Consider the following 13164-nt stretch of genomic DNA (forward strand, 5'->3'; position numbering starts at 1 on the left):
GACCCCCCTTCTCTGTCCCCCCATGCATAAAAGGAGAAGATGGGGAGAAATCCCTTCGGGCTGCGTCAAATTTTGCTCACACATACTACCTCACCCCCCATTCCACCTCATGCATCACATCATCCATATACAACCATTCTCCATTCACCCCTGTCTTCTGTCCTTCCTCAACAGACATTCCCCTCTTCTCCAAAGCCCCCTTCACACCATCCATCCATCTCATCCTAGGATGTCCCATGTTCACTCCCTCCACATCTGCCTTCCATACCTCTTTTACTAGTCTTTCTTCACTCATTCTTTCCATGTGTCCAAACCATCCTAATACTCTTTCATCAACCCTATCTCCCAACTCCCTTTCCACCCGTTCTCCTCCTCACCTCCTCATTTCTCACGCTATCTAGCCCCCACCCCCATCATACTTCTCAGACACCTCATCTCAAACACATTCAAACCCCTTCTCTCTTCCTCTTATGTTTCATGTTTCTGTCCCATACAGTGTTGTTGACACAATCATTCCTTCATACAGTCTCCTCTTTGGGAGTGTGTGTGAAAGAAGAAAGCTGAAGATAAATGTGGGTAAAAGTAAGGTGATGAGATGTACAAGGGGTGAAAGTGGCAGCAGTGGAAGTGAGCATTAAGGGAGAGTGACTGGAGGAAGTGGATAGTTTTAGATACTTGGGTGCTAATGTGGCAGGAAAAGGTGAAGGTGGAGGTAGAATGTAGATTGAGAGAAGCGAGTAAATGCCTTGGTGGATTAAAAAGTGTAACGAGGAAGACAATTATAGGCAGCACAAATACAACACCATATGAAGACAGGCTTAAGCACCTTCACTTACACACACTGGAAAAACAGAATATGTGGTGATCTAATAGAGGTCAAGGGCTTTAACAAGGGTGATGCAGGCAAGGTCATCATAATAAAACAGTAGGGCAGCCATTCTATAACCAACCCCTATCCTCTTCCTTCTCCCTTCCTTGTTCAACAGTCTCCCCTCTTGCTCAAAGCCCCTTTCACACCATCCTTCTGTCTCATCATCTGTTGTATGAAAGAGCATCAAATGTGAGGCCTCACATTTGAATTGTATAAGCAAATCAACCTAATCCAACTTGTTTTGTTCTCTTACTCTATTCTTATATGTGTGTGAAATAAAACAGGAAAAAAAATTCCATAGTGTTGCAAATAGTTTATTTTAGCCTTAAAGATTTCTGACAAAATGCTCTCATCTGCTGAACAGAAACATCCAACACATGCAAACTTTATTTTCATTCACTTTTTCACAAGCAGTAAATCATGCCCTAGGGTAAATTATGTACAGTGATACTTTGCACAGCTTTCTCATTTGAAATCTAAGAACTGATTACAACAGAAATGCCCACAATATTTGAAGTCATTCTCCACTGATTATTCTATAGAAATTACCAGGAAATACATAAAAATGAAACATAACATTTTGCCATACCTGCAACATCAGTGCAAGCTTTCAAAATTAAATTTAGCTGGATTTTAATTTTGTATTACATTGTATAGTCAAATGCTGGAGTCTGTTCATCTTCTATCTTCCTGCCACCAACAATTATTACTTAAACCAAAATGGATACATTTTTGTACCATCAATAGATGGCAAATCATGTGTAAAAATGTCCACTCCTGGATCAAGTGTTCTTTAATTGCTACAGTTGTAGTTAAGGGAGATTAATGAGCTCTGGTATTTGATTGTACATACAAAACACTACCCAAGTAGAGGATGAATGTTTTCCATACATCTTTGTCATGTCTGCTTAATGTAGTTCCACAATTGAAAACAATGACAACAACCTCAGTCTACTTGTGTATGTTCCTACAAGCTTGTGCAAAAATAGGCATATGAAATAAATTACTAAAAGCTTTTATTTCCTTAGAAAATGAGACATTGTGATTTTTTCTACACTTAGAAAAAGTGATACCTAGCTACTGACTTCCAATAACTGCAAGTGTCTGGGAAACTTTCAACTTTACAAACTTCAAGTTACACAGTAATTACACAAAATATATATCCACATTCGACCAAGACAATTCAAACAAATTCAATAAAGACTTATATAAATACACTCCCCTTGCAACTTTTTTACACTTCAAAAAATACATTATGAAATAAGAAAAATTAATAGAAAAAAAAATGCAGCAAGATAAATTACCCTTCAGTAAGACTGTGCATTCCTTTTGTCTGTAAAAAAGTTCTTAAGAACCATGACTTGGCCAACTGTAATTATTAAGATACCCAGTGTTTCCCCAACAGCCCAAAACAGGACACGCTCATTGATATCTTCTGCACGTTTCCGCCCCTGAGCCTCCCGCAAACGATGATGAGTCTGGTAGTCTATCACAGAGTTGAGATCTTCATGGATTTTTTGTGAAGAGGACTCCATCTGAAATTAGTAAAGATATTCATTATGATAGTATGAAGAGGACTCCATCTGAAATTAGTAAAGATATTCATTATGATAGTATATCTGTAACACAACAATACTATTGGTGGCTGTGGGCAAGTGTTAAATTAATGAACTATCAGGAGATAATACACACCTAACTATAAACAGACTCGTTATGCTTAACCCCTTCCAAACATGGTATTAATTTTCTTCTTCTCTAGAACCCTACTAGGCTAAATTTCTATCTTCATGGACAAAATTGCAGGGTGCTGCAGTAAAAAATTCTTGTGATCATGGGGGATTTTAACTATAGGAACATTAAGTGGGACCTTGTAGTCCATGACTAGGTTGGATTGAGAAAAAAAAAAGAATACATACATATACCAAAGGCTTTTTTCCCCTTATAAGGGAGGTTGCCAAAAAACAAAGGCAAAACCACTCCCACCCATTCCATCCCTATCATACTCCACTCCTCTCCCCTCCCTCTTATCTTGGCACCTCCTGGAGGATGGGTCATCCCTGCATCTTGCCCACTGCCCTGGGTCAGAAGCAGTGTCACAAGACACAGCACATCAGCAAGGCCACTTCATTAAATTGGTGACCCCTCCTCTTTGTCCCCTCATGCAGAAAAGGAGAAGACAGGGAGAAATCCCTTTGGGCTCCATCAAATTATTTTCTCACACATCCCCCACCCATTCCACCTCATGCACCACAGAATCATCGATATACAACCATTCTCCATTCACCCCTGTCTTCTGTCCTCTCCCATCCTTCCTTAACAGACACTCTTTGGAAAAACAGAGTATGGGGTGATCTAATAGAGGTCAAGGGCTTTAACAAGGGTGATGCAGGCAAGGTCATCATAATAAGACAGTAGGGCAGGATTCACAGTAATGGATTTAAAACAGACAAGTTTTGGTTTGAGAAAGAAATAGGTAAGAACTGGTCTACCAATAAAGTTATTAACTAATGGAATAGTAGTGAGCACTGAAACTATAGGTTGTTTTAAGAGAAGATTGGACAATTCAATGGATTGGGATGAAAAGTGGTAAGGGTTATGGAAATGACTAGTCTAGGTCTTATGGTCTCTTGCAATCTCCTCCATTCTTGTGTTATGTTCTCACATGATGGCAAAGTGGTTTTAGCCTACCTTGATTTACCCTTTCTGTTCCATGTCACTTTTCCTTTTCTGTGGCTGCTGGCTGGCCATTTTATTCATTCACTGACCCAGAAAGTGGGTGGTGGGGCAGAGATAGCCCTTTCACCATAAGGAGCCAAGACAGAAGTGAAAACAAATGGGTATGGGATGGGTGGAGGGTGGGTTTGTGCCTTGGCTTGCTACCTCTCTTAAAAGGGTATAGCCTTTTACATACATAAATATACCAATAGCTTTTTCCCCTTTACAAGGGAGGTAGCCACAAACAAAGAAATAAAATCCACTCCAACTCATTCCATCTCCATATATTCCACTCCCACTCACCCCTCTCCTTCCCTCTTATCTTGGCACCTCCTGGATTACAGGTCATCCCTACATCTTGCCCCCTGCCCCGGGTCAGAAGCAATGTAGCAAGACACAGCATCCACAACATGGCCATTTCATTCAATTGAAGACCCCCTCTCCATCCCCTCATCCAATAAAAGAGAAGACAGGGAGAAATCCCTTTGGGCTGCATCAAAATATATTTCATACATACTCCCTCAGCACCCCTCCCCAACTCATTCCCTTCCATGCATCACAGCATTATCTGTACACAACCATTCTCCACTCATCCCTATCTTCTGTCTTCTCTCTTCCTTCCTCAGACATTCCCCTCTTTCCCAGTGCCCCTTTTACCCTATCCTTCCATCTCATCCTTGGCTGACCCCTCATGTACACTCCTTCCACATAGCTTTTACTAATCTTTCTTCACTCATTCTTTCCAAGTGTCTAAACCATCCCAATACTTTCATCAACCATATCTCCCAACTCCCTTTCCACCTCCTCTCTCCTACCCACCTCATTTCTCAATCTATCCAGCTTAGTAACCCCTATCATACTTCTCTGGCATTTCATCTCAAACACATTTAAACTCTTCCTCTCTTATGTTCCATGTTTCTGTCCCACACGGTGCTGTCGGCATAATCACTCCTTCATACAATCTCCTCTTAGCATCCATACTCAAATGTCTATTTCTCGTTAAATTTTTTAGTCCACCAAGGCACTTACTTGCTTCTCTCAATCTATATTCTACCTCCACCTCCACTCCTCCCTTTCCCGCTACATTCACACCCAAGTATCTAAAACTATCCACTTCATCCAGTCTCTCCCCCTTAACCCCTACAGCGTCAGTGGTATACATCATATGCCGCAATTGTTTTATGGATTAAGCATCAGCGGCATACATTGTATGCTGCAATTTAAAAAATTTGCCAAAAATAGGCATTACATTGAGGGTAATGACCAAGTAGCCCTATCCATTGGCTATAAATGGCACCTAAATTTTTTCATTTATTGACAAAACTGGCAAACCTGGCAGCAATTTTTCAGGGGTAACTCATTGTATAAAATCGGCCTTTAGGATGTAATTTAGGCTATTCTGGTGTACAAAACGAAGTATGAGGAGGTGAAGTCGTACTTCAACAGTTATGCAGGTGCTATTTAGTACGTATTCAGATTACAGAACTGGCAATTTCGCACTGCCAATTTTTGTAATAAATGTGTAATACAAAATGTGGCCAGGCAATAATGGTGTGATGGATGCTAACTAAAACATTTACCAAAACAATAAGAAACACCACAATCACCTATCCTCCATGAAATTCTATTAAAAAAAAAAAAAAAAAAATGTCAAAGAATCAATTTACCACATAAAGTGATAAATATTTGCCAAAAAAAATCCATAAAAACTATTTATAAACATGTTTTCCATAAGTGTCAGACTATTATGGGCAACTATACATTGACTTGAAACATCATAAATGTCAAATTCCTTCACTCTGAAATTCTAACAGCTTCCCCGAAAAAATACAACCTCGTTCAGCCCGCGTAAGGAGCGAAAGAACGTCTACGGATGTTCTACCAAACTTTTGCACGCATATCTCGGCAAAATCAACCCAGTTTCTCCACTTCTAGACTAAGGTGAATCAAAATAAGCAAGATTTATTGATTTTACATCATTTTGAGTTGATTTATGCAATAAAAAAAAAATCTATTTTGGCTCTGATGCTGGAGGTGGGAGTATATATGGCATTCACCCAGCGATGTACGGGTTAATACTCACTTCCCATCTGATGCCACTTTCTCCCCTTGTACATCTCATCACCTTACTTTTACCCACATTTATCTTCAACTTTCTTCTTTCACACACCTTCCCAAACTCTGTCACTAACTTCCTCAGTCCCTCCTCTGATCCTGCCACAAGCGCAGTGTCATCAGCAAACAACAACTGTCTTATCTCCCACTTTTCTCCATTTTCTTTAACCATCTCCAACCGCCAACCCATTACCCTTGTGTTTACCTCTTTTACCACCCCATCCATGTATGAATTGAACAGCCAAGGTGACATAACTCATCCCTGCCAAAGTCCCACCTTTACTTCAAACCACTCACTCTCTCCATTTCTAATTCTAACACAAGATCTACTACTGTCATGACTCTTGACTGTTCTTAATGCTTTCCTATCCCATATATCTGCAATACCTCCCAAAATGCCTTTCTGTCTACCCTGTCATAAGCCTTTTCCAAATCAATAAAGGCCCCAAAAAACATCCTTACTTTTCCCACATATCTGCCTCAACACAAAATATCTGATCCACACAACCTCTACCTGTCCTAAACCCACAGTTCTCCTAATCCTCTTAATCAACACACTCCCATAAGCCTTACAAATTGTCACAGGTCACTTGTGACTCAAATTTTGAAGCAGACATTGTAATGGAATTATGTGTGTGCATATATATATATATATATATATATATATACATATATATATATATATATATATATATATATATATATATATATATATATATATATATATATGATAAACAGCTGATTAATCAATTAAAGTTGGTGAAAACAGAGTGCTTTGGAAAAGTATTATTGATCTGTGGATTTCGAACCTTGAAACTTAAATGGAGAGGAAGGGGAGGAGTTGGAAGAGGAAGAATAAGTGGAAGAGGCGAGAAAAGATAAATAAAATGTAAACAAAGAAAAGGTTGAAGAAGAGGAAGATGTGAGAAAAGACAATGAGAAGGTAGAGTAGAGGAATAATAGAAGGAAGAGAGGAATGAGAATAACCAGAGGCAGAAGAAGAGAGATAAAAAAGAGATGAGGAGGAAATAAGGAGATGAGAGATGAAGAGAGTAGAGAAGGAAGAGGAGGGGGAAGTTTATTAGAAGGTCGGAAAGATAGAAGGGCAATGGAAGCTGTCAAGAAGAAAACAATTATAGTAAATACAAAATAAACATTACTCAGGGGGTGGTATGTACATTAGTGACTTTTCCTTCATGATGAAGACAATTTTATTTAAATGTACCAGATCTGCAGTAAGAAATATCAAAACAAATACAAATTGTAAGAAAAGAAGAAAAAGAGACGTGATAAGTAAGGGGAGGGAAATTGAAGGGAAAGTTGGATGAAGGAGGTTAGAGAGAGTGAGTGTAAAGAGAAGAGAAGGGGAAGGAAATATAGTTAGTATTAAAATATTTAGTAGAAAAATAGATAAATCAGCAAACGTGGAATTAGAAAAGCGTGTAAGAAAGGGGGATGAGAGAGATGTGAGAGAAGGTGGAGATCAGAAAGTGATAAATATGTATAGAGAAAAAAAGGGACTATTAGTTATGTCACACATACCCTAGGAACCCTGGCTTTCTGTGTTAAACTATGCTTTCTCAAATTGCAAAGGAGCTCTTTGCCTTATGAAGCATATCAACTTGGAAATAATGGCTTAACTCAAACTTCATGTTCAAGCCCAGACAATTCTATGCAGCTAGAGGGAAATTTCAAACATGTGTGAAGACTGCCTCGGTTAATTCATCTGAATATGTATTGGATTTTGAACATTTAGTTCTAGTTAAGCTTTCGAGCTCTTAATGGGTTCTACTTTTTACGCTTCATTATAAAATTAGATAAGAGTCAGGTGAAACACAGTATCTGAGAATTTCGGTTGTTTATTATTATTTGTCTGATTCTCGTTTATTATTAGTTATACGTCAATTTATTATTATTTACTATTTACTTGTTTGTTTATTATTTAACTATACCTATGTATTTATTTATGTATTTTATTTATTATTTACATTATTGTAGTTTTTATTTATTCATTTACTTGTTTATCATTATTATAATTTTTTTTGCATCCAACCTAGATATGGACCAATAGGTCTCCTGTCAGCATGCTCCATCTTTGTAATCTTTGTAACTCTGAAGCTTCAAACACTAAAACTTAGAAACTCCAAAGCACAAAGGATGGAGAAAGAGAGAAGAACCACATGGACCAGTCGACAGAGCTCGCCGAAGTGGAAACTGCTGGAGTTGGAATACAACCTAGCCAGCATATCACTATATCACCACCATGAATTCATTCTGCATAAAATCATCTGGGTGAGCTTGGAGTGGAAACATGCAGCCAAAGAAGAACTACAAAACTGTACCAATTGCTTCACTTCATTGTTCGGCTTTACAAATGAATCCCCCCTCCATCCAGTGTTAAGTATCATTAGTACTAATTCAAGGTATGTTAAGTACTCACAGCTGGAATAAGCTTGTGAAGCAATGACTTTCACAACAATTATATCTGCCAGAGTTGTGACTAAATGTATTCTATGACAAGTTGTGATAATTGTGAACATTATGAATCAGTGTCAAGTGCCTTGTTACTGTCGCCCCACTGGTGAGATTCTGCTGCCATGAGCAGTCAAGCTACATCAGAATCTAAACTCATTACAAGATTACTTAATTAGTTATGTGTATGTGTATATGTGTGTGTGTGTGTGTGTGTGTGTGTGTGTGTGTGTGTGTGTGTGTGTGTGTGTGTGTGTGTGTGTGTGTGTGTGTGTGTGTGTGTGTGTATTTACCTAGTTGTATTTTGCGGGAAGGGGAGCTATGCTCGTGGTGTCCCACCTTTGTATCTCGCAGTGTCTAGTTTGCTTTTAAACTCATGAATGGTTTTTGTGCATACTATTTCATTGTCCAGTTTGTTCCAAGTGTCCACTACTCTAAGTGGAAAACTGTTTTTCTTCAGTTCTCTTCTGTAGCTATGTTTTTTTTATTTTCTTTCCATGTCCTCTTGTGTTTCTCTTGTCCCAGTTTAGTAAGTCCTCTCTATCGAGTATCTCTGTGCCTTTCATGATTCTGTAGATGGTCAGTAGGTCACCTCTCTCTCTTCTTTGCTCCAGCGTCGGTAACTCCAGTTTATCCAATCTCTCATCATATGATAGGTTTGCAAGTGCAGGTGCAATTTTTGTTGCTGCTCTCTGGATTCTTTCTATTTTCTATATATTCTTTTTGGTACTGGGTGACCACAATGTCACCGCATATTCTAGTCTAGTCTAGTCTAGTTTGTTTGTTTGTTTGTTTGTGTGTGTGTATTTACCTAGTTGTATTTTACGGGAAGGGGAGCTATGCTCGTGGGGTCCCGTCTTCATATCTCATTTTATCTAAACTATTTTTAAATTCATGTATTGTTTTTGCACACACCACTTTCTCATCTAACTTGTTCCAACTGTCTATTACTCTGTGAGGAAAGCTGTTCTATTTCAAATCTCTTCTATAGCTGTCTTTTTTTATTTTCTTTCCGTGTCCTCTTGTATTTCTGTCATCCCATTTTATCAGATTCTCTCTATCAGTAATTTCTATGCCTTTCATGATTCTGTAAATAGCTATCAAATCTCCTCTCTCTCTTCTTTGCTCTAGTGTCTGTAGTTCAAGTTTTTCTAGTCTCTCTTCATATGATAGTTTTGAGAGTGTTGGTGCCAATTTTGTAATTGCTCTTTGTATTCTTTCAAGTTTTTTTATACATTTTTTTGTACTTGGTGACCATATCGTTGCTGCATATTCCAATCTTGGTCTTATCAGGGTGATTAGGATTTTCTTCACCATTTCTTCATCCAGGTATGTAAATGCAACTTTGATTGTTCTTATTAAATTATAAGTTTCTCCAAAAATCTTATTTATATGTTTCTCATGTGACATATTATTCATAACAATGACTCCCAGGTCCTTCTCATTTTCTACTTTTTTTATTCCTTCTTCTCCCAATTTATATGATCCTGTTATTCTGTTTTTGCTTTTTCCAAATTCCATTATACTACACTTTTTTGTATTGAACTCCATCTCCCACTTCCTACTCCATTCCCATACTTTATTTAGATCTCTGTAGTGATTCACAATCTTCTTCAGTTTTCACTCTTTTCAGTAGTTTTGCATCATCTGCAAAGAAGCTCATATAGCTTTCAATTCCTTCATCCATATCATTAATATATATAGCAAACATTATTGGGGCCAGAACTGTTCCCTGCATTTTGAGTGCTGGTCTCTTATCACTACTCTCATTTTTCTTTCTTGCAAAAAGTCTTTCATCCAATTTAGTAGTTTGCCCTGTGTTCCTCCTTCAGTTTCTAATTTCTTAAGCAACTTCTTATGTGGTACTTTGTCAAAAGCTTTCTTTAGGTCTAGAAATGCACAGTCCGCCCATCCATCTCTTTCTTGTATTATATCTATTAGCCTTGAATAGAAACATATTAAATTGGTGACACATGATCGTCCTTGTCTGAATCCAAATTGCCTTGGATTTAACACTTTGTTTTTTTATAAATATTTTACCCATCTACTTTTGATAATTCTTTCACAAATTTTTGCTATTGTACTTGTTAGAGAGACTGGTCTATAGTTGGTAGGTTCTTCTTTATTTCCTCCTTTATATATAGGTACTATATTTGCTTTTTTTCCAATCTTCTGGAACTTTTCCTTCTTTCAAGGAACTGTTTAGTATGCTATGTATTTTGTCTGCCAGTTCATTCCTGCATTCTTTCAGTATCCAGTTTGCTATTTCATCTGGTCCATGCGATTTTCTGACATCAAGATTACTCAAGTGTGTTAATATTTCATTCTTTGTTACTTCTATTTCTTCCATAGGGGTACTTTCTCTTTCCATTCGTTCTCTTCAGGTTGTATGTTCTCCCTTGTAAACACCGATTTAAAATGTTTGTTCATAATTTCCGCCATTTCAATTTCCTCAGTGTATTCAACTCCCTCTTGTCTTAATTTCTCCAAGTCTTGTTTGTTTTTCAGTTTATTGTTTACAAATCTGTAGAATAGTTTTGGTTGATCTTTACACTTTTCTATGACATCTTTTTCATATTTTCTCTTTTCCTCTCTGCACGTTTGTACATATTCATTTCTATAATAGGTATATATTTTCCATTTTTCAGGTCTTCTGTCTTTTTTCCATCTGGTCCAGGCTTTGTCTCTTTTGTCTTTTAACTCCCTACAACTTTTGTTGTACCAGCATTTTACATATTCTTTTTCTTGTTTTTGTCTTGGGACATACTTTTCCACTCCTTTTTTGTAAATTTTTGTCAAAATATTCGCTTTCTCTTCTACTGTTGTTTCTTCTTTGTATATTTCTTCCCAGTTTTCCTTTTGAAAGAATTCTCTTATTTTATCAAAGTTTGTTTTTTCATACATCATTCTTCCTTTTCTATATTGTTCATTTCTTTTCATATATTTTTCTTCATTAAGTTCCAGTTCAATCAATATGTGGTCACTTTTACTTATTGGTGTTTTATATTCAATTTTGTCCACTATTCTAGGTTCAGATGTAATTATTAGGTCTAGTCTCGATGGCTCATCTTCATTTCTATACCTAGTGTTCTCCTGTATCCATTGTGTCATTGTATGGTCAGTAACAATCTCAAGTAGAGCGTTTCCCCATGAGCCGTCTCCATCCTTTACTGTCATTTCTTCCCAGCAGATTTCTTTGCAATTAAAGTCGCCCATCATAACTATTCTTCCTCCCTCTTCCATTATCTTGTTTAATGCTATCTTTGTGTCCTCTAACATACTTTTATGTTCACTCTCTTCCCATGAGGCTGTTTTCAGGGGCACATAATTTATCACAAACTTTCTGCTCTTCTTATCTCTGTCTTCTACTTCCATCATTATCATCTCTACTGTATTCTTTCCATATGTGACACACTTCATGTTTATATCCTTCTTAGTCAGGAACATAACTCCACCCCCTTCCTTTTTCACTCTGTTTCTAATCCAGTAATTATATGCATCATGTCCTACACTGTTGGGTGGTAGTGGACCTTTTAATTTTGTTTCTACAATTCCCATTATGTCTGGTTCTTTTTCCTTCAAATAATCTTTCAGCTCATTCAATCCTGTTATTAATCCATCTATATTTGTGTAAGACACTCTTAGTTTTCTGCCACTTCCATTGTGTTCTCTGTTTCCCTTTTGTTTTTCTCTTGTATGTCGACTTTCTTTAGTTTCATATTCACTACTCTCCAATAGAATCTCTCTTTTTCTGACTCCGTTCTTTTCTCGTTTTTTTCCTTAACTTCAAGTCTTTTCTGTTTTTCTTCCTCTCTTTCCTCTTTATTCATTTCCCTTTTTATCCATACCTTTTTATATTGTTCACTTGTTGCTAGTTTCCCTGTTTTGGATAATATATTCTCTGCCGTCGTTTGTGACTTGAATTTAATCTTAATTGGTCTGGTCTTATCTGTGCTATACTTTCCAAGTCTAAATTTCTCTTCAATTTGCTTCATAATTTCTGGTTCATCTTCCTGAACTAATTCTAGTAAATTTCTTACTTTTTCATTTTCCTCTTTGATTCTTGTGGTTCTATCTGGGTTATGTTTCTCTTCCATTCCTAATATAATTATAAATTTCTTTCTGTCTGCTAAGTCTCTTACTATATTCTCCTCCTGTCTCATCACTTTAATAACCGAGTCTTCAGTATGTTCTTTCAATTGTTGTTTGACTATGTCAGTTAATGAAACTTTATTGTCTTCTTGGGTTGCTTTCCAATTCTTAGCTTCTTTAGTTATGGCCTCTCTGTTTTCTTTACTATTCCTCTTCAATTCCTCATTCTTCACCTTTACTTCTCTTAACTGTCTTTTTAGGTCTTCTATTTCATCAGTTAAGTTTTTGTTCGCCTTCTCTAGTTCTTCCAATTTTTCAAACCTCTCGGCGATTTTTGTCATCTTGCCAAACCTAACTTCCCAGTTGTCAGACATTTGTTGAAGTTTTTCCTCCAGTTTTGTCAGTCGGGGGAGGTTGGTATCCGCCGCCCTTTCATTAAATCCTTTGAAATTATCATCCTCACCTTCCATTGTACTGCTCTTATCTGTTTCTGATCTTTGCATTTTTATTAGACATTTCGTCGTCACTCAGTTGGTCGGGGGGCCGTTTTTTGATGTTTACATTTCGTCTGTCTGCCTGGGCCAAGTCTTCTCCTTCCTCATTTCCTTCCATTTCCCTCAGCAATCCCTCCCCTTCTCCTCTTTCCCTACTTTCCCACTACCCCACAAGCAATTTCCCCCCACCCTGCAAATACAATAGGTACTTCCTTTGCTTTGGAATCCTCTATTTTTCACTTTTTCTTCAGAACGTCTTCTACGCCGTCCGTTCACTGAAGTGTGTGTGTGTGTGTGTGTATTTTTACCTAGTTGTATTTATCTAGTATTTTGCGGGAAGGGGAGCTATGCTCGTGTTGTCCCGCCATTGTATCTCTCAGTGTCTAGTTTGCTTTTAAACTCATG

The 13164-nt window shown here is 37.5% G+C and overlaps 1 protein-coding gene across 1 annotated transcript in view; it reads right to left on the reverse strand.

Moving 5' to 3' along the window:
• Positions 1-1159: 1159 nt before the first annotated feature.
• The window catches only part of p24-1 (transmembrane emp24 domain-containing protein), a 44598-nt gene continuing 32593 nt past the window's right edge, over positions 1160-13164 (reverse strand). Inside the window, exon 4 of the mRNA XM_076210941.1 lies at positions 1160-2406. Coding sequence (XP_076067056.1) covers positions 2179-2406 — 228 coding nt within the window. The 3' untranslated portion in view covers positions 1160-2178. The remainder of the gene's footprint in view (positions 2407-13164) is intronic.

The sequence above is a fragment of the Oratosquilla oratoria genome, chromosome 28, assembly GCF_046742065.1.
Source record: "Oratosquilla oratoria isolate Oo_2021 chromosome 28, ASM4674206v1, whole genome shotgun sequence".
Classification (NCBI taxonomy): Eukaryota; Metazoa; Arthropoda; class Malacostraca; order Stomatopoda; family Squillidae; genus Oratosquilla; species Oratosquilla oratoria.